Raw genomic sequence first — 23,617 nt, forward strand, 5'->3', positions numbered from 1 at the left:
AGTTCATATATACATGATTCGTTCATGTTCAATAAAATGATTAGTTCATTTTAATTATGATTCGCTCATATTAAATGATTGGTTTATTAGATGGAATATGTGTAATATAATTGATCAATGTTGATTAAATTAGAACATGCAAATGATAAGTGAAAATAAAGTTATCACTTGATTTTGTAAATTAATTCTAATTTACACTGAGTCAATAATTAATTGCACATATATGAATTACACTAAAATAATATATAATGTGTTTATTTATGTAGATCATGACAACTAAAAACATCATAGTTGCACTCAATAAGGGAGAGAAATTATATGGGGATAACTACAAAATCTGGCACATCAAGATATAATATGTTCTTGAGGAATAAGAAGTTATAGAGGCTGTAAATCAATTCATGGAAGAACCAGCTGATGGTTCTACAACATAGCACAGACGTGACCTTGATGCCTATAAGGCATGGAAAAAGAAGGACTCCATTGCTAAGGGAATATTTATTAGTTCAATGGTGGATGACCTGGTATTTGAGTATGAACCATTATCATCGGCTCATGTTGTCTAGGTAACCCTTAGAGAGAAGTATAGTGGAATAAGTCTCAGTAAGCTCCGTTAGCTAACAATTAAGTTTGATAGCGGTAAAAAACACTCGAATGTTACCATGACCCAACATATCAGGGAGATGAGTAACATGATTCGAGAGCTTAAGACTGCTGGTCATGTGTTGACCGATGAATAACAGGTTCAAGCAGTTATCCGTTCCCTTCCTGATTCTTGGGAAACGATGAAATAGAATCTGACCCATGGTGAGAGTATCATGACTTTCACCGATGGGTCTCACGCCTTGTTGAACTTGAGATGGAGAGGATTGAATCCGCAAGAATTTTTGGTCAAGCTTTTGTAGCTGAAGGTTCTGGTTCTAAGAATAAGAAAAGATGGTTTACGAAAGGAAAGGGAAAAGGAAAGGAGGCAAGTGTTGTTGCTGTTAGAAATCATATTAAGAAGAAAGGAAAGAAAGATGGACAAAAACCTAGGAGCAAGTTGACCTGCTTCAACTGTGGCAAGAAGAGTCATTTTGCTCGGGATTGTACTGAGCCTAAAAAGGTAGATCCATCTCTATCTTCTTTCCATGAGCATCATGTTGCAAGTACAATGTTGTTAGTTGATTCGTATCCTTTGTGGATTATAGATTCAGGAGCAACGTGATCGAGCTACATATGTGGAGTATCGTCGGGTACCAGCTGATAACAAATAGATATATGTAGGAAACAATGCAAGAATTAAAGTAAAAGGAATTGACACTTGCAAGCTCAACCTACGTGGTGGGCGTACCCTGTTTCTACATGATATCCTGTATGCTCATGAGATTCGACATAATCTGGTTTCCGTCATTTGTCTTCTTGATTTAGGTTATTGTGTAAATTTTTATAGCCGTTGTGTGAAACTTCGAATTAACTATGTGTTAATTGGGCATGATTATGTAATAAATGGTTTTATGGTTCTTGATGTAAAACCAAATAATAATGATGGTTGTTTTTCAAACATTGCTCTTACTAGTAATGCTGATATTAATGATGAAATTTGGCATGCTAGATTATGACATATAGGACAAGAATGAATGAATAGATCAGCTAAGGAGGGCCTTTTAGACACTCATGCCAAGATTAACTTGTCTATATGTGAGCATTGTCTTGCTGGAAAGATGACTAGGAAACCATTTGGTAAGACTATTAGGGCTAAATCACTATTGCAATTAATTCATTCGGATATTTGTGGTCTAATGAATAAGAAGGCTAGAAATGAGAATTCTTATTCCATTACATTTATTGATGACTTCACACGTTTTGGTCATGTGTATTTGATTTCTCACAAATCTGAAGCATTAGATTGCTTTATTCGTTACTTGAACGAAGTTGAGAATCAATTGGAACGTAAGGTTAAAACCTTGCGCACTGACCGTGGAGGTGAATATTTGTCTGATCAGTTCAAGACAATGTGTAATGAGAAAGGAATTATCAGACAGCTAACTATCCCTGGAACTCCACAGTAAAATGGGGTTGCTGAAAGAAGAAATAGGACTCTTCTTGAAATGGTTAGGTCTATGATGACGCAGGCTAATTTGCCAATCTCCTATTGGGGAGATGTATTATTAGTTGCAGTCTATAAACTTAACAAAGTGCCTTCAAAGTCAATTCCATCTACCCCACATGAACGTTGGACATGCAGAAAATCAGATTTGAGTAATCTAAGACCTTGGGGGTCAGCTGCCTACGTTCATGATAAGACTCACGAACATGAAAAATTAGGATCCAGAGGTAAGAAGTGTATCTTTATAAGGTATTCTGAGACTTCCAAGGGTTATGTTTTTATTGGTGAGCGACAAGATGGAACTATCTCTGAAATAGAGTCAAGAGATGCTACTTTTCTTGAAACTGAGTTCCCAACACGAGGTGAAGTTGATAAAACAATTCCTCTATATAAGATAGACGAGGAGGATAATGTTCCTTTATCAACAAATCAGGAGATGCCTGAATCTAGTCAACCTAGTGGGAGTAATTTGCCACTAAATGAGTCAATTTCTCAATAGTCTAACCTACGAAGAAGTAGTCGTCAGATTATTCCTCGGAGAAGGTTTGATATTGAGAATGAGGTATTGATGATTCTCCCAGTTGATGATGAGGAACCTCGAACAGTTGAGGAAGCTTTGAGAAGCTCAATAAGAGAAAAATAGAAAATTGCAATGAATGAGGAAATGAAGTCAATGAGAAAGAATCAAGTTTGGGATTTAGTCAATCTTCCTCCGGGCCGAAGGGCTATTGGGAATAAGTGGATTATCAAAATAAAGAGGAAAGAAGATGGAATGATTAATCGATACAAAGCTCGATTAGTTGCAAAAGGATATACCCAAATGGAAGATATTGACTTTGAAGAGACATTTTCCCTAATTATAAAGTTTGTATCAATACATGTCATCCTAGCTATAGTAGCACAATTTGACATGGAATCACATCAGATGGATGTAAAAATGACTTTCCTTAATGATAATTTTGACGAAGAAATCTATATGGTACAACCAGAAGGTTATGTTGCTGAAGGCTAATAGAATATAGTATGTATACTTAGGAAGTCTATATATGTGCTAAAATAAGTGTCAAGATAATGGAACATGAGATTTAATGAAGTCATTTTATTTTATGGTTTCGAAATGATCAATGAGGATCATTGTGTTTACCTTAGAAAGGAAAAAGGAAAGTTTATCATTTTATCATTATATGTTGATGATATGCTAATAGCTAGAAGTGATATAAAGTGTGTGATAGAAGTCAAATCTTGGCTTTCATCGCAATTTGACATAATAGATATGCGAGAAACAGAGTACATCTTAGGAGTGAAGATCATTAGAGATCGATTAAAAATACTTTTGGGTTTGTCTCAAGAAGCTTATATCACTAAGATGATACAACACTTCAATATGTCAGATTACAACATTGAACAGACACCTATAGTGAGTGGTACTGTTTTGAGCAAAAGTATGTATCCCAAGACTCTTGAAGAATTGTCGAAATGAAGGAAAAATCATATACCAGTGCTATTGATAGTTTAATGTACACTATGTTGTGTACTCGTCCTGTTATAAGCTATGTTGTTGGCTTAGTTAGTCATTTCCAGTCAAATTCAGAATCGAGACACTGAAAAGTGGTAAAGAGGATATTCAAATATCTCAAAAGAACAGCGGATTATTGCCTTTGTTTCCAAGGATCAGATATGAGCCTAAGTGACTACACAGATGCAGATTGGGTAGGGGATATTGATGATAGAAAATCAACATCTGGCTATATCTTCTTGCTGAATGGTGGCGCCATCTCTTGGAACAACAAGAAGCAGACTTGTGTAGCCTTGTCGACAATGGAAGCTGAGTATGTGGCTTATGCAATGACTGTGCAAGAGGCTGTCTGGCTAAGAAGGTTTCTGAAGCATCTGAAGATTGTTGAGGACAGTGGGAGTTCTGTTACATTGTACTGTGACAGTCAAGCTGCAATAGCTTTTTCCAAGGATCCCAAATATCACAGCAAAGGTAAGCATATAGAAATTAAGTATAATTATGTAAAGGATATTGTTGACAAGAAAAAGGTAATTCTTGAGTACATCCCTACACGAAATATGCTTGCTGATACTTTTACTAAGCCATTGACTAAAGAGTCATTTCATGGACATATAAAGTCTTTGGGACTTCGAAGAATGTAACTTATTGTAAAGACATTTTGATAAATGAAAAATGTCATGATCTATTTAGTGTATATGTCTTTGTTACATTCGAATAAAAGTCTCGATAAGCATGTTGGCAGATTAAGATTGGTCCACTCACATGGATAATCATCTCTATTTGTTAAGTACAAATAGAGGTAAGACCGTTGCTTATGGGATAGCTTATGTAGCTATGAATAGAGACATACCCGTAAGTTAAGGTCACCTTGATAATTATGTCAAGATGAGATCATTTATGTAATGATCAGAGTAAATGCACCCACCATTTACTGAATCTGCTTAAAGCCAGATTGGAATTCATATGTTGAATTTAAAATTAAACATTAGGTATGTCTAGATCGAAATCTGTACGATGTTAAATTTTGGAAAAAACATACGCTCTTTTTAGTAAAGAGAATAACATCGTAGCATGTGATTCATACCACGTGTTATGACGACAAGAAGGATAGTAGGAGAATGTATCCATGTTTTTTTTTACTATATAAGACCCTTGAGATTATAAGTTAATTTCAATCTTACCTTAAATGACTATTTAGTTGTCTACTTGAAGTTCTGATCAGTATCTGCTACTTTAGCATGTTTCCTATTGACTATGGATGTTTCGGTCTATGGAGCATAACTAGGAAAGCGACTGATTTGAATGAATAGATTCTAGCTAAAAAGGAAGATTATGATTGATTTACATCTGTGATATTTATTCACTGATACCAGTTATATTTTTAGTTCAGTACATAAAATGTAATTGTGAATAATTTGTTTAATTGGAGATGTTAAACATGCTCTTGACATATATTCAATATGAGGGATTAGAGATGTTCATAATGATGTAAATAATTTAATTTGGGGTAAAGACAAGTCATTGATGTCTCTAATTCATTCTAAAGAGCAGCTATGTAAGGTGTAACAATCTTCTTAGCAATAAATGTTCAGTATGCTTGCTGTTGTACGAACCATTTTCCCTAATGTATGAAATGGATGTTCTTATTTGGTCTGTGTGACTAATTAATTTTGCTCTATTCTTCGTGACTTGATCATCAAATAATCTATGTGACTTATTTGGTTTATGTGACCAATTAATGTTTGACTTTGGCATTATGACATGATCACCTTGTAGTCTATGTGACTGACATGATCTATGTGATCATATAATCTTATGGATTGATTTGGACGAGTGGGAGATGTTGGACGTTGCATCAGTTGCAATGTCAAGAAGATGAAGGGGTGCCCATTCACCTTCATCTTCCTCTATTGGAAGCCATCAAAGCATCGGTTGGTAACCAATGTTTTGCTTCCTATTTAAAATGGCGTCCAAGAGCAATCGAGGAAGTGGGCAAGAGGATAAGGGGAGAGGCGACGGTGATCAGTGTTGGTCGAGCAAAGGAGAACGTCCGAGAGGTTGGGGATTTGGCTCGTGAACCTTGAAGCACTTTCCGGTTACCCGTGATCGAACTTCTGACAACAGCGACGTCCGACGACTTCTCCGATTTCTTCGGGAGATCACTGTGAGTTATTTACAGTTTAATTTTGTTCTTCGTTTCATGTTCTCAAAGATACAACAGGTCTAGGATAGGGTATGAGTTTGGTATGGTTGTAATTAAAGTTTCGATTTGGATTCAACTAGACTTGGATTATTAATCAATTAATTGTTTATTCCTTTCTCAAAGTACAAAGTTTGTCCTATGTTAGATTTAAGTTTTGCTTTGAACAAATTTTGCGAGAGTTTTTGAAATCAACTTCTAAGTCATGGCGAGACACAGGGTCTTTTTGATTATCAGAACAATGATAGCTTTCTTAGACAAAGCCTTTTTAAGAAACATGAGCTAAATCAACTTTACTACAATGTCTTGGTCTAACTGGTTTAGAATGAGGCATGAGATAACTTCTGCTAGTTCCACTTGATTAGATGCACCGGGTAGGAAAATACAGCCTAGACATGCAACTATCCAAGTTTTTCTAGTTTCTATCAGCTCAACCCGCTCTGATATTAAATTATAGGATTGATCTCAATACCGGGGGGGGGGGGGTGTAAATAGCCTTTAAGTTTTTTTTTCGAATGAGCAGATAGTAAATAAAGTAGTTGAATCAATCAGAGTTAGCATATTGGAAATAAAATTAATTTAGATCGATTTAATTAAGTAAGACAAAGGCAATAAATTTAGCTAACAATTTAAGTATGTAAGTTGATTAACCAAGCTAGAAGTATAGACATGCAACAGTTATAAAATATGATTCTTATTTTTAATTTCTCCTAAGTGGAGAAACCTTACAGAAAAAAATTCTAAAAAGGTTAAGCACAATAAAACGAATAAGGCAATACAAAAATAAATGAAACTATTATCCAAGATGTTGCTGATCAAAAATGAAGCGTGTGTCATAGTGTGTCACAACACCAAAGGTGAAAGAGCACTTTAGAGCACGAGAATAAGGATGACGATTTCTGTTTGAGTGATTTTCAAGCTCTGTCTCGAAACTCTTTATATAGGACTCCTCCTGTCGCCTGGAGTCTTCCCGGTTACCTGTAGAGGTGCTGGCATGGCTATAATGTCTATCCATAAGATAAGGTTAATGAAACTTTCTGATTGCCTATATATCCTCTAGTCGTTTGGGTAGAGCTCAAACTTCATCTTGACCGCTTTGCTCAGATTATTGATAATGTCATATCCCGATCACCTAGAAGCCGCTTCGATCTCTAACACACTCTAGTCGCCTTAACCCAACTATGATTGCTTGGACTCTCTGAAATCCTTTTGTCGAGAGTTATCACCAGTTAGTCACCTCAGACTCCATTCGGTTGTTTGGAACCATCAAACATGATTCCCTCCAATTGTTACATGTAATGAGGATGATATAAAATGTAAAGTTACTCGCACTCACTTGACTAGTTCGGTTTTGCCGAGCAATCAACACACTTGGACTTGATTCACCTAACACCCAGCTAGAAATTTATTTGTCACTTGGATTTCAATAACTTAGCCTACGGTTAGAAATTTGTAAATCAAGCCTTAATCCCTTATACTTGAGTTACCTAGCATCCGGTAAGGAATTTATCTGCTTGGTCTCCAATCAAAATTTTAGTTGCCTAACTTTATTTATATCACAACTAACATAACTTTACCTTTAATCATCAAAACTCTGGATCATATGTTGTGCATCCAACAATAGCAATAGCAACTAATCATAACTACTATATACATTAACTACCAAGTAGTTAATATATGTTGTAACAATTACTGATAGTTGCTACAATAATATTAGATAAGAGGTATTTTGGGGATAAAATATTAGATGGAGCACTCTGTTTTTTTTTTTTCGGTTTTTTTGTTTTAAGAGATATCATTTTTAATATTTGTATAATTTAAAGCGTCCTTTTAATTTTTGCCTATTAAATTTTATATTTTTTATAATTTAACTCGATCACAAATACAGAAGTAGAAGTGACCATATGCATCATTCACCAAAGCATGAAAAATCGAGTACAAATATGCTCTGAGCACAATGGCATGATATCTATATACAAGAAGCACTCCAACACAATTCCTGCACGAAGAAGCTTGTAATTCTGCCGTTCGTTCATTCATTCATTCAAGTCGACAATGACAATGGATAGTCGGATGGCCTGATTCTTCAAGAGAATTAACAACTGAAAGGATCACAAGATTTTTTACTAGCTCTCGGGCTGCAAGGAGTGATCTGGCATAATTAATGCACCGCCACTTCAGTCTGTCATGTCTTCCACTTCATCTTCTACAGCAAAAATATCCTCCACTTCGTCATCAGGAAGGCCGTAAATTGCATCGATTCGACTCTGAACGATTTTCATAGTAAGACCTGGGAACCTATAAGGGCAACTAGGTCGCAGTTCTATTTTGATAAATGGCCATCTCATTGTTTCTGCAGCTGCACATTCTTCTGGCCCGTCTCCGATGGCGCAGAAGCGGACATTCAGGCCCCTAAACCGCTCCTTGATCCATGAAAAGCACTGAAGCTTCCCTACTTCCCATGAGCTGTAAACTGGAGTGAAAAAATAGTTTCATCAGTCATCGGCAAGAAAATATTTGTCCTGCTCGTTGTATAAAAGAGGAATTAGCTAGGAACACAAATACAGTAATTAAACAAATTGCATGACTAAAAGAATGGCTATTTAGATTAGAATAAGAATCTGCATTGACATATCTAGCATACACATTGCTTGCTTCAAAGCTTCAAAATAGATCTATGGCATGGATTGATTCAAGACTGCCTTAAAAAGGCAATAAATAAGAACTAATGATGAGAAAAGACAAACCATTTTTAGCAGGGATAACATCATCCAATCTGTAAAGCAAACATTTGGCAAGACTAGGAACCAGCGATCCTGAAGTGACGAGGACATTCACACTTTTGCCTTTGTTAGTACTGGGGCCAGCTGGATTCAAGTCGGTTTGAATGTCAGTTTCTGCTGAGTTAGTTTTTCCCATACTTTGTTCCAAGAGAGAATGTGCTGCAACAAAATTGAAATTTACCAAGCAATCAAAAAACACAGCAAAGAGAAGACATCAGGGAATAGAACCGCATGATATATAAGGAGATCTTAATGGTTAAGGGCCTGCACTAAATACTTGAAAAATGTTTATATTGGAGCATGTAAGTTAGAAATTCAGCAGTCAATCAATAGGAAATAGCTTATCCAACAGCAATATTTTTTTCTTATCAATTTTTAGACGACCTTAAAATATACTGATTTACCCAAGTCCTTAAACTCGAAGCTAGGAGAAATAATTAGTGTTGCAAAAGATATACTACATATAAGGAGATATTTAATGGTCTAAGGGCCTGCAGTATATACTTGAAAAATGTTTATATTGGAGCATGTAAGTTACAAATTCAGCAGTTAATCAATAGGAAATAACTAATCCAACAGCAATATATTTTTCTTATCCATTTTTAGATGACCTTAAAACATACTGATTTACCCAAGTCCTTAAAATCGAAGCTAGGAGAAATAATTAGTGTTGCAAAAGATATACTACACCTCAATCACCGAGATTTCATATAAATTCCTAAAGGCAACTAGAATACTGGTAAATCTATTGTGCATAACTTAGTTATAGCACATGGTTATAAAGCTCAGCTAATATTGCTCAATGTAAAAAGAACTTTAACAATAAATTCTAGGACTCTACATTGAAGTGTCCAACATTTTCTATATAGTTCAAGAAAGTGCAATGCTACTCACCTTCTTCCATCATGCTAAGCTTATGAGTTTACTATTAAGGATGTAACAACAAAATCTTAAGTGATTTTTCTTAAATGTTTAAATGTTAGGAGAATTTCTTTTACAATGTGGGATTCAACAAGTCCCCTAATGCAAATAGCAAAGTTATTTGTCCTCTATGAGTTATTTGAGCAATAGCAATAGCAAAGCAAAGACACATATCCCCTAATGGCGTCAAGTCCAAGATTTAAGTTTATGTTTGATTCCAGTAGATAATGATTATTATGAAAAAGTACTAATACAACACTAAGTACAAATCTAGTTAAAATGCAAATGAGTAGAAGGCCTCAGAAACAAATATTACTACCGCGTCATGGAAGAAGGATGTAGGCCTAATATTATAGATGATCTATCATAAGAGAATCTTAAAACCAAGACCAAGTGAATAAGTATTAGTCAATGCATTTACCTGAAGAAAGCCATCCATCTGTATAGCAATCAGTCAAGTTGTATAGATCATTCCAGTGTTTAATCAAGTGTTGGTCAAGTAACTTAGGTAAACCCTGAAGCATTAACAAATAAACAAAGATTAATATTTAACAACAATTGTAAGTCCAAACCAAAATCCAGGATTACAAATTTAAACATGTCACTTAAAAAAAGGGAGGAAAATCATTATGCATCTAAAACTGATAAGAGAAAGTCAATGCGGTATAACTCATGTAATTCCACTGCCGAAAAGCTTAACCATTCATATAGAAAAGATAGGAAAACTTAATCACATTATTCAGCAGGTGCAATTGATTTTTTCATCTTTTCCCCATTTCTATCATGAATCCTGAACAAGTTATAGTCTGGTTGTCAGAAGGTAAAATCCTGAATAAACCAAATAACACCTGCAGTTTTTGGGCCTCACGCATCTCCATCTGAGTTTTCTTTTTCTCCAATTGCACCAGTGACTATCTTTTATCCTCCGGAGGAGTCTCTATTAGCCCCAGCCTTGTCTCCTCCTATGTAGGTTTATCAGCGTCGTCCTCGTCCTATTTTGCCTCCGCCCTGCAATGCCACTGCCGAAGACATATCTTTGGAGCCAAGTTCTTCGCCTCTTCCTCCCGTCCTGTCTCCTGAGTCTAATATTCCCATTGCACTTCGAAAAGGTATGCGTTCCACTCGTAATCCTTCTCCTTATTATGTTTCTTTGAGCTATCATCGTCTTTCTCCTTCCTATTATTCTTGTCTTTCTTCCTTGTCGTCTGTTTCTCTTCGAAAGACTGCAGGTGACGCCTTGGCCCATCCAGGATGGAAACATGCTATGCTTGATGAAATGAGTGTCTTACAAAGCAGTGGGACTTGGAACATCGTTCCTCTACCACCTGGGAAGTCAATGGTTGGTTGTCGATGAGTGTTTATGGTGAAAGTTGGTACAGACGGCATGGTTAATCGGCTTAAGGCTTGTCTCGTCGCTAAAGGCTATACTCATGTATTTGGATTGGATTATGGGGACACTTTTTCTCCTGTTGCCAAGAGGTCTTCTGTGCATTTATTCCTGTCCATTACTGCAATTCGCCATTAGCCCCTTTATCAGTTGGATATCAAAAATGCATTCTTACATGGTGACCTGCTTGAGGAAGTCTACATGGAGCAACCTCCGTGTTTTGTTGCTTAGGAGGAGTCTTTTGGTCTTGTATGTCATTTGCGGAAATCTTTATATGGCCTCAAACAGTCACCCAGAGCATGGTTTAGTAGATTTGGTACTGTAATTCAACAGTTTAGCATGACTCGGAGTAAGGCTGATCATTTTGTCTTTTATCGCCACTCATCTACTGGTTGCATCTACGTAGTGATTTATGTTGTGATGAAGTGATCATCTCGGGATTTCATAAGTGAAACATCTTTTCAAACATTTCCAGACAAAGGATTTAGGCAAACTCAAATATTTCCTAGGGATAGAAGTAGCACAGTCTAAATATGGGATCATCATATCCCAAAGGAAGTATGCAATGAATATTCTGGAAGAAACATGAATGCTCAAAGACAGTCGACAATCCCATGGATCCTAATGTCAAGCTCCTGCCAAATCATGAGGAGCCTCTTTCAGATCCTGAACGATATAGATGATTAGTAGGAAAACTAAGCTACCTTACTGTCACTCGTTCGGATATCTCATTTGCAGTAAGTATAGTAAATCAGTTTCTCAACTCTCTATGCAAAGAACATTGGGATGTCGTGACTCGCATTATTCGATATATCAGGGGTGCACTAGGAAAGGGTCTTCTATATGAAGATAAAGGACATACTCGAGTTGTGGGATATTCTGATGCAGATTGAGCAGGATCTCCTTCTGATAGAAGATCTACTTCTGGGTTTTGTATATTTATCGGAAGTAACCTTGTTTCTTGGAAAAGCAAAAAGCAGAATGTTATGGCAAGATCCAGTGCAGAGGCAGAATATCGAGCTATGGCTATAGCCAGTCAAGAACTTATATGGCTAAAACAATTGCTTCAGGAACTAATGTTTAGAGAGGTTACACAAATGCCACTCATATGTGACAACCAGGCCGTCATGCATATTGCCTCAAATTCAGTTTTCCATGAGAGGATAAAGCATATTGAAGTTGACTGGCACTTTGTCAGAGACGAAGTCATATCTGGAGAAATATCTACTAGTTTTGTCAACTCACATGATCAGCTAGCAAATATATTCACTAAGTCATTGAGAGGTCCTCGAATTGACTACATATGTAACAAGCTTGGTGCATATGATCTATATTCTCCAGCTTGAGGGGGAATGTTAGAATATGTAAATATATAAAGGTATTTTTGTAATTATGTTGTATATCTTCTTTCCTATAAAAAATCTAACTCGTGGTATCCAAGACACGAGATTTTGTTTTCCTTTTAACAACACCCATCCACATGGCTCAAAATAGGGCTACTTGAACTGCAAACATATATATATATACTTGTATCCAGCGGCATAGCCATGTGGAGGAGAGGGGTGTGACCACCCCCTCTCATGTTTTGTTAAAAAAAATAATACTATACATTTGAAAACCCTCATTGTCTTTTTGATTGGCTTATTCACCACTATTCGTTGTCGGAATTGAAATTGATTACATATTTGGAAAGCCCACAACCTAAGTTATCCATTGGTACTATTTTTATTAAGAAATATCGCGACTTGAAATATTAAGTATTGAATTTTTAAAAAAAATATATATAATAATAAACGGATGAATTAAATTGTAGGACGCGAAATGAGATCACTAAATTAAAATTGAATCTGGTTAGAATTAAATCCAACGGATAGACGCAGAGATAAAGATTATGTTGATTCAAATCGAGATTGATTTGAAGTTGATTTGGTCAAGTTATGGCCGAACTAAGTTTAAGGTTTCAATGAGTTCAATCGATTTAAAATGAATTAAGATATTTTTTTTCAATAAACCTTCTATTTCATTTTTTCTCTCCCTTCTCTGTACGCACGTTGCCACCCCGTTGTACCATATGCCACCCCTTTGCCTATCCCTCTTTTTTATTTTTCTCTTCCTTTTCTTCCCCATTTGTTTCTTCTCTTTCTCTTCTCCAACGGTAGTAAACCTACAATTTTTTCTTCTCTTCTCCCCTCAAGCATAAGAGTTATATTTTCTTTTCCTTTCTCTTCTCCGACAAACAAGAAACGCAACATCAACTTTGGGCCATAGATAAGCTTTGGAGATCACAAATGATTTTTCGACTTTGAGTCCTAGATAAACTTTGGGGATCAATGGATTGTTGTTTCAACTAAACCAAGGCTATGGTCAAAACTTTCCAATTTAAGTTTATTTCAGCTCCTTAAATTTGAAATTTAGACTTTTGGATAGTTAAAATCGATCTAGACTTATATTTGAATATTTTTAAAATCGCCCCTCCTAATTGAAAATCCTAGCTATGCCACTATTTGTATCTATTTGGAAAGGTTATTAAGAAAAGCCATGTCACTAAAGCAGCAGCAATGCTACACTAAGCTGACAAACTACAACAGAGGAATCACAAATCCTGAAAACCATACTAGATCTTATAATTTCAGAACAAATAATGATAACACCAAAGCTGTATGAAGGTCCCGACTTATGTCATAGTAACCTAGAAATTGATATAAGCATAGTTGAATCTCAAAGACAGTTCCATGCCAAAATTGGTATGGGCTTCTAAGAATTTGCAAGGGATACATGCACGTCGCAGGATTTGTCAATTTAAAGGGCCAAAAAGAATTCAGAGGAAAAGTTGGATGAACAAATGATTGGACAATCCTGACCTTTCAAAGGTAAATAAATAAGACATGGAAATATTAAAAATATGTGCAATCAAGAAGAGATATTGGGAATTAGGCATTCACATAGGTATTGCTGTTGTAAGAAACACAATATTGCTTCACATGGGAAAAATTGAAACATAACAGCTATGTTCTATCTGTACCTGTGAGTACTTCTCTGCAATCAAACGATGTCGATAAGCAAGTTTTCTTTTATTGGAATCATCATAAGGAAAACTAAATCCATCATTCTTGAAGTCATAATCAGATAGGTCCCGTCCATCATCATATTCAATCAAAGAATCAAGAAATGGTTCATTGTTTTTTTCAATCTGCAAGGCAATGCACGGGTAAATAGATAGCAGCAAATGCAAGGGACATTCAGACAGTGAAATATTTAAACTCAGGTCAGCTAGTTAAGAATCTACTTGTAAATATGATTCACATGTCTTGCATGTTAATTTGAAGATAACATTGAGCAAGACTGCTATGCAATTCAAATTACTAAATTATCTTGGATTTATGCAGTTCCAACATTCATCAAAATGTGCGACACAACATTTGGAGGAACAACGAGTTAATTGGAATAACACACTGAAATGTGTTCGGACACCTCGGGAGCTAGGGGGATGATTAGTTCTGTTCGCTTCGTCGATAATGATTTGTAGTGGAAGACTCAAAGCAAAACACTAACGCCTTGATTTACTTGGTATTCACCTCAACGAGGTGACTAATCCAAGGATTCATCTCTCTCTCAGACATCCACTATGAAATAATTCCTCGGAAATACTCCGGAGGTGCAGAAACCTCGTACAAGCTCTCAATAAGAATACAATACAAATAAGAAGTAAATACAAGAATATAAATGGAAAACCACTTCTTGCTTAATTTCTTATAACTTGTAAACACCTTTTGAACCTTGGAAGTGTAACAACACTTGTACCCAAGAAGCTTCAAGAACTAGCGTCAATGGAAAAGATGCTCTTGGAGAGAGGTTCTAAGAGCTGCGGCAAAAACGCCCTTTATTTGCGTGCTTTAGGATTCTCAATCGATTGCCATGTCGGATTCCCGTTCAAACTTGCGCAACGGTCATAATCTAATAGATTGGAGAAGCTCGATCGATCTGGCTTCTGTGTTCACGCGAGAGCTCTCGGAATCGATTGACCAATCGATTCTGCTCTCCTCATGTCATCGCAAGAAACCTTGCTCCAATCGAGTTCCGGCTGAATCAATCAGTGGATCGATTCACCGTGCCTCTTCGTGATGACACTTTAAATCGATCCACTAATCGATTGGTTCAACCCTAACTCTACGTCTAGGGTTCTCTTGCCCAACATCTGGTCAATCGTGATATGTTGAGACTTCCTCATGCCTAGCATCTGGCCAACCTTGACTTGTAGGGATTCCGTCACCAAGTGTCCGGTCAATCCTTTGACCCACTTGGACTTTTCTCTTTGTGCCAAGTGTCGGATCAACCTTGACCCACTTGGACTTACCGTCTCGTGCCAAGTGTCCGATCCTCCATGACCCACTTGGACTTCCACTCAATAGATGTCTGGTCAATCCTTTGACCTAGCTGGATTTCTACTCATGCCAAGTGTCCGGTCCTCCACGACCAACTTGGACTTCCAAATACCAGGTGTCTAGTCAACCTTGACCCACCTGGATTTTTACTGCCTGACTTTACTCACTAGGACTTTTCACCACTTAGCTTTACTCACTAGGATTTTTCCACCTAGTTTCACTCATCAGGATTTCCATCTGCCTAACTTCACTCACTTGGACTTCCCAACTTACTTCACTCACCAGGACTTTCTCACTGCTTAATTTCGCTCACTAGGATTTTTTAGCTGCCTGACTTCACTCACCAGGACTTTTCCACACCAAATGTTCAGTTAACACTGACCCACTTGGATTTTCTTCTTTTGCTAACCTTTCGGTTGATCCCTTGCCTAACATCCAGTTATGACTTCCTGATCAAGTATCCGGTCAACCTTGACCTATTTGACTCTTCTGATCAACCTTTGACCGCCAATCTCCCATATGGACAATTATAGGAACCCAAAACCTATTGGTGCTCCTTGGATGTGCTAGGTACTCGCTAGGGATAACTTCCTAGTTACCTTCCTAATGACCTTCCTAGGCTTCTTAGAAGCCTCAGTCACACTAGTCTCCCTAAGGTCAACTCCAGGGATAACTTCCCTTGTGACTTTCTTAGTGACTTTTTTAAGCTTCTCACTGGTCACGTTGGTCTTTTCAAGGTTACTTCTACGGATAACATAACTTGTCACCTTGATTTGACTCCTAGACCTAGGATTAGTTTCATAACTATATGGAACTATATGGTATGAAGCCATATCCTTCTTGTTTTAGATTTGTATCCTAAACCTCTATGATCATTGAATGACTATTATTTATCTCTTCCTAGATTTTATCCATTTGACCCCTTAAAGACATTTTCCATTATTCTAAGGGTCTTTTCTAATTTATCAAGTCTTGACCTTAAGACATGATTTTCCATCCTTAAATCCTTAGATTTGGATTTTTCTTGATTGCATTAGACACTTTTATTTCTAGGCCTATATCTAAAGTCCTTATAATTTTTGCTTAAATTGTTTTCTTCCTTCCTATCCTTAGGTGAGGTAGTCCTAGGATGATATGATATATATTTTTCCTTAATTCTATCATGCTTCATACTTTCATGATAAATAGCATTAAAATGATAAAAATTATTTCTAACATGCTTCTTATCATGATTAACATAAGTACCATTAACTAGTGGTACCTTAATTTTGTTCTTGGAAGCTTCCCTTAATTTAAGCTTCCTTTTTGATTCTTGACCGAAATCTTCTTCCTTGGGTATTAATTCCGGTAATGTCCCTTTTGATTGCAAAGAAAACATATAATATGCTCCTTACCTTTGCGCATCAAGGCTTGTCTTTTCTTTGACTTCTCCTTAGCCTTGGGTGCCACTTGACCTTTCTTCTTGATAAACTTTGGACATTTACTCTTGTAGTGTCTATTTACCCTACACTCAAAGCAAATGATATTATTTATATTTTTACAAATTGAAATCTTTATAGCTTTGCTTATAGGGGAGGGACTTGGTTTTTCATCAATCGATCTGGAAATTGAAGCTTTTTCTTGTTCCGGTGTTGATGATCTATGCTCCCCTCAATTCTTGAGGTGGATGTCTGTTCAATTTCTTCCTCAGACGTTGAGCATTCCTCAACCTCCGAATTCTCATGCATATGAAACAAAGGGTATCCCCCTTTATCTTTGCACTCTCTTAAGGATGGATCTTCTTCAGTCTCTTCATATGTTGAATATCTCTCAACCTCCGAATCTTCTTCTTCTTGATCCAATGAGTCTCCCTCTTTGGATTTGTCTTGATTTGGTACAGTGGATGGATCTTCATGAACCTTTGCCGATTTTCTCCAAAGCTCCTTGGCATCTTCATACTTTCTAATTTTGCTCAAGATGTTGTTAGGCAATAGATTGACCAATAATTTGGTCACTTTAACATTTGCCTCACATCTTTGGATTTGTTTCTCGCTTCATTTGCTCTTCTTGAGAATATTTCCTTTGTCATTTGTTGGAGCTCAAAAACCTTCCATTAGAACAAACCATTGCTCTATCTCTATCATCAAAAAATTTCAATCCTTGATTTCCAAAGATCGAATCTTGCCGATATGAATGGTGGAGGTGCTCTAGTATCATATTAGAATGCATCTCGGAAATCTATCTTGAAGTTGAGCTCTCTAGATGAGATCTTTGACTTGTTGACTTTAGGGCTTTAACTTCTTCCTTTAGCTCGTTGCCCTTTCCGACGATTAGCCTGGTGAAGAGAGGCCTTGCTCTGATACCACTTGTTGGGATACTCGAGAGCTAGGGGTGATTAACTCCGTTCGCTTTGTTGATGATGATTTGCAACTGAAGACTTGAAGCAAAAGTTAACGCCTTGATTTACTTAGTGACCTCAGCGAGGTGACTAATCTAAGGATCCGACCCTCTCTCACACATCCATAAATCCACTATGAAATAACTCCTTCTCAGAAACACTCTGGAGGTAGAGAAACCTCGTACAAGCTCTCAACAATAATACAATACAAACAAAAAGTAATACAAATGGAAAATCTCTTCTTGCTTGTAAACACCTATTGAACCTTGGAAGTGTAACAACACTTGTCTTCAAGAAGCTTCAAGAATTGACGACAATGGCGGAGATGATCTCGGAGAGAGGTTCTAAGAGCTACAGTGATAACGCTCTTTATCTGTGCGCTTTAGGGTTCCCAATAGATTGGGCTTAATCCTAATTGATCGCCATGTCGGATTCCCGTACAAAACTGCACAACGGTCATAATCCAATCAATTGGAGAAGCTCGATCGATCGATCTAGCTGGCTTCTGTGTTCGCTCGAGGGCTCTCGGAATCGATTAACCAATCGATTCTACTCTCCTTGCATCATCGTGAGAAACCCAACTCCAATCAATTAACTGATTGATTGAGTTCCGACTGAATCGATCAGTGGATCGATTCACCGTGTCTCTTCGCGATGACACTCCCAATCGATTCACTGATCGATTGGTTCAACCCCAACTTAAGTCTAGGGTTCCCTTGCCCAATATCAAGTCAACCATGACCTGTTGGGATTTCCTCATGGCTAGCATCTAATCAACCTTGACCTGCTAGGATTTCGCTACAAAGTGTTCGGTCAATCCTTTGACCCACTTGGACTTTTCTCCTCGTGCCAAATATTCGATCAACCTTGTCTATCCCTCCATGACTCACTTGGACTTCCACTCACCAAATGTTCGGTCAGTCCTTTGACCCACTTGGATTTCCATTCTTGCCAAGTGTATGGTCCTCCACGACCAACTTGGACTTCCAAACACCAGGTATTTGGTCAACCTTGATCCACCTAAATTTCCACTGTCTGGCTTCACTCACCAGGACTTTTCACCACCTAACTTTACTCACTAGAATTTTTCCAACTGGTTTCACTCATCAGGATTTCCATCTGCATAACTTCACTCACTAGAACTTCCCAACTGCCTGGCCAGGACTTTCTCACTGTCTGGTTTCACTCACCAGGACTTTCTCACTGTCTGGTTTTATTCACCAGGACTTTCCAACTATCTGGCTTCACTCACTAGAACTTTTCCGCACCGGTCAACATTGGCCCACTTAAATTTTCTTCTTTTGCCAATCTTTCCGTTGGTCTCGCCCTTGCCTAACCTCCGGTTAGGACTTCTAGTCAAGTATCCTGTCAACCTTGACCTACTTAATTCTTCCGGTCAACTTTTGACCGTCAATCTCCCCGATGGACAATTGCACCAGTAATCTCTATATATTTTCAAACATCAAAACTCAAGTTTGAACAAACTCAAACTTAGTCAAACTGGTCAACTTTGATGCAAAGGAAATTACACCAACAAAATGAACATGGTGAAAGGAAAATAAAAGGCTCTATCCTGTTTGAAAGCTCACCCAGAAAGATAGAAAAGCCTATAGAACATAACAAACAAGGGTGGGAGTAGTTTTAGCAAACTAACCTCTTTGTAGAAGAAGCATTCATCACAAATGTTAAGAATGTGTTTCTCCCATTGCTTGCCAATTTCAACACCCTTTCTTGCATCCTTCACACCATTAAAAACCCCAGCATATTTTCCATCTAATAAGGACTTCAGAAGTATAAGAGTCTCATCCATGTCCCACACATAGATTGTCATGGGCTCAACAGCTGCCTTACAGACTTTCTTATCCATTATTCCACCTGTTTTCCTAATCAATATTGGTATTCAGTTGTAGCATTTGGAGAATAAACATTCTGAAATAGCAAAAGAAGAACGAAAAGAAAAAAGAGAGAAAGAAAGAAAAATAACACAAGCTCCAAATAAAAGATGCATTGGAGTGCGAAATAGATAACTATCCTGAGACTAACGGTCCCTTTACTCCATTGGGTGCTTGTCTTTACATCCACTCATTTTTTTTTCACATTTCCATCCATTCACTCTTCTATCCTTCGGAGTAAATGGACCCTAAAATTCAAATCAGAGCTCCTAGAATTTGGCTGCAACTTGAATATGCTTAAATTGAAGTTGTTTTTGCTCTTAACTCCCATCTCCCTTTCCCTTCTTTTTTCCTTTCCAAAAGAAAATAAAATTCCCAAGTAGTATCCAGATTATACTTTTGATTTTTTTTTTTTTTCTAACTCCATTGACTTGGAAAGCCGACATCTATGAAAGGCAAATCCCAAAGTTAGATTTTGTTCACCTAATATATGGAGGCAAGCTAGTGATTCTTGTGCTAAAACCATTTTATACAAGTGTCATCACATAGTAAGTCCTTTTTTTTTTATTTTTTTTTTAACTAAAATAGCAAAACGGAAACTTTTATCGTCATCGCAATCAATCACTATAGTTAGAAGTGGTGGCTAAAAAAAAAATCTTTATTAAATCCGAATCCATAAAATGGTTATAGAAGTGGTGCAATCAACCACTATAGTTAGAAGTGATCCTCTCACTTAATCATCGACGAAGATTGTTCATTGAATCCGAATCGATAAGTTAGAAACACGAAAAGAAGCTTCCGGTCAATGTTTTTTCGAATTCCATCAAAACAATCTTTACCTCTTAGTAGATAAAAGAGGTAACGGAGGTCTGCAGGATATATCTCATCTAAAAATACATCAACGAAGGGGAAAATCGAAGAGCGCATCAAATCACTGCTATAAAGAACAAAAGCGATAATTACGAAGCATTTGCAATTACTAGTTAAACAGTCAAAGTAACCAAGATCCAACAAAGCAAATCGAAAAGCATTCGTACGTTCCAGCATTTAGTAAAAAGAAAGAGATCAATCAAAATGGTGAATTTAGAGTAGAAATCCACACCTTGACCTTGATTGCTCCTCGTCGCGTTGGATTCCTCGGTGTAAAAGACAGGCATCGATTTATACGCGTTTGATATTTCTCCACTCTCATTCTGGGGATCCCCTGCCATGGACGGAACACCATGCACCGATTCCGTCACACGCGGCAGCAGTAGAAAGCTGCATGAATGGGTCCCATCGTCGGCAGCTCCTATAGAACATTCCCACCGGACAGACCCCAGAAGTCGCAGATTACGATGCATGCATCCTGACCGTCCAAAGGGTGATAATCCGAATCTTGAAGCACAAACCATCGTGTTCTTTTCCCCGTCATCAGCGGTCGCACAAGATCCTGTCAAGCGGCAACAGAACATGTGATCCCAGAAAGTGGGCCTGACGGCAAATGAATGAGCCCAATAAAGGCCCATATCAAGATACCTAGAGATGGACCCCACTGTGACTTCCACTGCTATCCTCCACCGCCCAATCGCATCTGGCCGCCCATTTCGTCTGGCTGGCCGCCTTCGCCGTTGGATTGAGCGTCCAGTATTCCGATAAGCGAGGATGGCAACGGCCCGAATAAATGTTAAACGATTAGGTATTGCATTGCATGGATGAATTATTATTTTTTAAATATTAAAAATTATAATTAAAAAAATACAAACAAATTTTCAGTTACCATATAAAACAAGGTCTTATTTTTTAATTTTATTTAATAGTTATTCATTTCATTAAAAACTTTCTTCGTTACTCATTTAGTCATCCAAATTTTTTTGTGAGGAAAATTGTAATTTTTATTAGAGGTAAATATTAAATTATAATATTTCTATCCAAGTATGAAAATTTTCACTGTCCTAGACAAGTGGAGAGGAAGAAAAAGAAGCAAAATGAATAATATTATCTGCTATAAAATTTAATACGAGACCATGTGTAATGAAGGTACTCATTGTTGGTGCAATATCCCTCAGGTCAAGGCTGAATTGGTTGACCAAGCTTGAGTCTTGGTTTGGGTTTCGATGTTTGACAAGGCAGTTGTTCATTTGGGGAGATTGTTTGGTACAATTCCCCTCTGATCAGGGTCTGATCAGGTTGGTTGAAGAAGAGTCAAGTAGGTCAAGGTTGACCAGATACTTGACTAGGAAGTCCTAACTGGGATGTTAGGTAGAAGGAAATCCTGGTGAGTGAAGCCAGGTGAAAGACCTAGTGAGTGAAGCTAGGCAGAAGGAAAATCCTGGTGAGTGAAGCCAGGTGAAAGTCCTAGTGAGTGAAGCTAGACAATTGGAAGTCCTGGTGAGTGAAGCCAGGCAGATGAGAAATCCTGGTGAGTGAAGCTAGATGAAATTCCTAGTGAGTGAAGCTAGGCAGAAGGAAAGTCCTGGTGAGTGAAGCCAGGCAGAGGAAAATCCTGGTGAGTGAAGCGAGGTGAAAATCCTAGTGAGTGAAGCTAGGTGAAAGACCTGGTGAGTGAAGCCAGGCAGAATAGAAGTCCTAGTGAGTGAAACTAGGCAGAAGGAAAGTCCTGGTGAGTGAAGCCAGACACGGGGAAAATCCAGATGGGTCAAGGTTGACCAGATATTTGGTGAAAGTCCAAGTAGGTCAAAGGGATTGACCGGATACTTGGCAAGAAGGGAAAAGTCCAAGTAGGTCAAGGGAGTGACCGGATACTTAGCACGATGAAAAAAAGTTCAAGTGGGTCAAAGGGATTGACCGGACACTTGGTGAGGGAGTCCTAGCAGGTCAAAGGTGACCGGATGCTAGGCATGATGAACCAACAGGTCATGGATTGACTGGATGTTGGTTTGGGGGCTTTGGGACTTGGTTTTGGGCAAAAACCAGCAGCTGGATCGATCAGCCGATCGATTGGCTGGAGCCCAATCGATCGTCCGATCGATTGCCTGGAGCCCAATCGATCGTCCGATCGATTGGGGTGTCCCCGCGAGAAGCCTTCGTCCCGATAGATAGGTGGATCGATCAGGAGGCAATCGCGAGCGCACAGTAGCCTGCTGGATCGATCAGTCAATCGATCCAGAGGTCCCAATCGATCAGTGGATCGATTGGGAAGCTGCGACTTATCGCGATAAGCCCTGGATCGATCCATTGATCGGTCCAAGCATTTTCCGAGAGCACAGAGGCGCTCTGGATCGATCAGTGGATCGATCCAAAAGCCTCCCCGATCGATTGGGAGCAATCCAATCGATCGAGATCCGACCGTTGGCGTCGTATTTAGCTGCAGGCGCTCGATTCCTAAAAAAAAAAAAATGAGTGCTTACACGATTCATCACCAGCAACTCCACAGCGCTCTCCAAGCTCCAGATCGCCAGTTCTTGAAGATTCTTGGAGGCTCTTCCAAGTCAAGAGGCGGATCGAAAGCAAGAAGAAGAAGTTAGGGTTAGGGTTTTTATTGTACATCTTGTAAGCTTTTGCTTATCTTGTATTTCCCTTTCTTCTTCTTGTATTGAGAGTGTTGTAGGGCTTCTCCGCCTTTGGTAGTTACCATAAAGGAGTGTCATTCATAGTGGATGGTGCATGAGTAGGTGTGGATCCTTGGACTAGTCACCTCTTGTGAGGTGGATACCAAGTAAACCATCCTTGTTAGCATTGTGTGAGTTTGTTTCTTGTATATTTCCGCTGCACATCTTTGAAGAAACAAGCAACAACGAGCAACGAGCATGCGACAAGCTATTCACCCCCTCTAGCTACTTTTCGGTCCCAACAAGTGGTATCAGAGCGAGGTCGCTCTTCACCGGAGTCATCGCCGGAAGGGGCAAACAAAACAAGCAAAGCTAGAGGGTGAAGAAGTTGGAGCAAATTCATCAAAGTCAAAGAATTCAAGAAGCTCAACTTCAAGATGCAATTCCAAGATGGACTTGGATTTGACACAAGGGTGGCTCCATCGTACACATCTACAAGCTTCGATCTTTGGAAATCAAGGATCGAAAACTTCTTAATGGTGGAGACAGAGCAATGATTTACTCTTATGGAAGGATTCG

The 23,617-nt window shown here is 38.1% G+C and overlaps 1 protein-coding gene across 1 annotated transcript; it reads right to left on the reverse strand.

Annotated features, from left to right (window-relative positions):
- Positions 1–7,784: 7,784 nt before the first annotated feature.
- LOC121987481 (eyes absent homolog) lies at positions 7,785–19,538 on the reverse strand. Its single transcript, XM_042541250.1, has 5 exons — positions 19,310–19,538; positions 13,919–14,086; positions 9,931–10,024; positions 8,553–8,747; positions 7,785–8,278 (listed from the first exon to the last, which is right to left on the reverse strand). Exons 1-5 carry the CDS (start codon positions 19,520–19,522, stop codon positions 7,983–7,985), a joined length of 966 nt encoding a protein of 321 aa, XP_042397184.1. The 5' UTR covers positions 19,523–19,538; the 3' UTR covers positions 7,785–7,982.
- Positions 19,539–23,617: the final 4,079 nt, after the last annotated feature.

The sequence above is a fragment of the Zingiber officinale genome, chromosome 5B (genome assembly GCF_018446385.1).
Source record: "Zingiber officinale cultivar Zhangliang chromosome 5B, Zo_v1.1, whole genome shotgun sequence".
Lineage (NCBI taxonomy): Eukaryota > Viridiplantae > Streptophyta > Magnoliopsida > Zingiberales > Zingiberaceae > Zingiber > Zingiber officinale.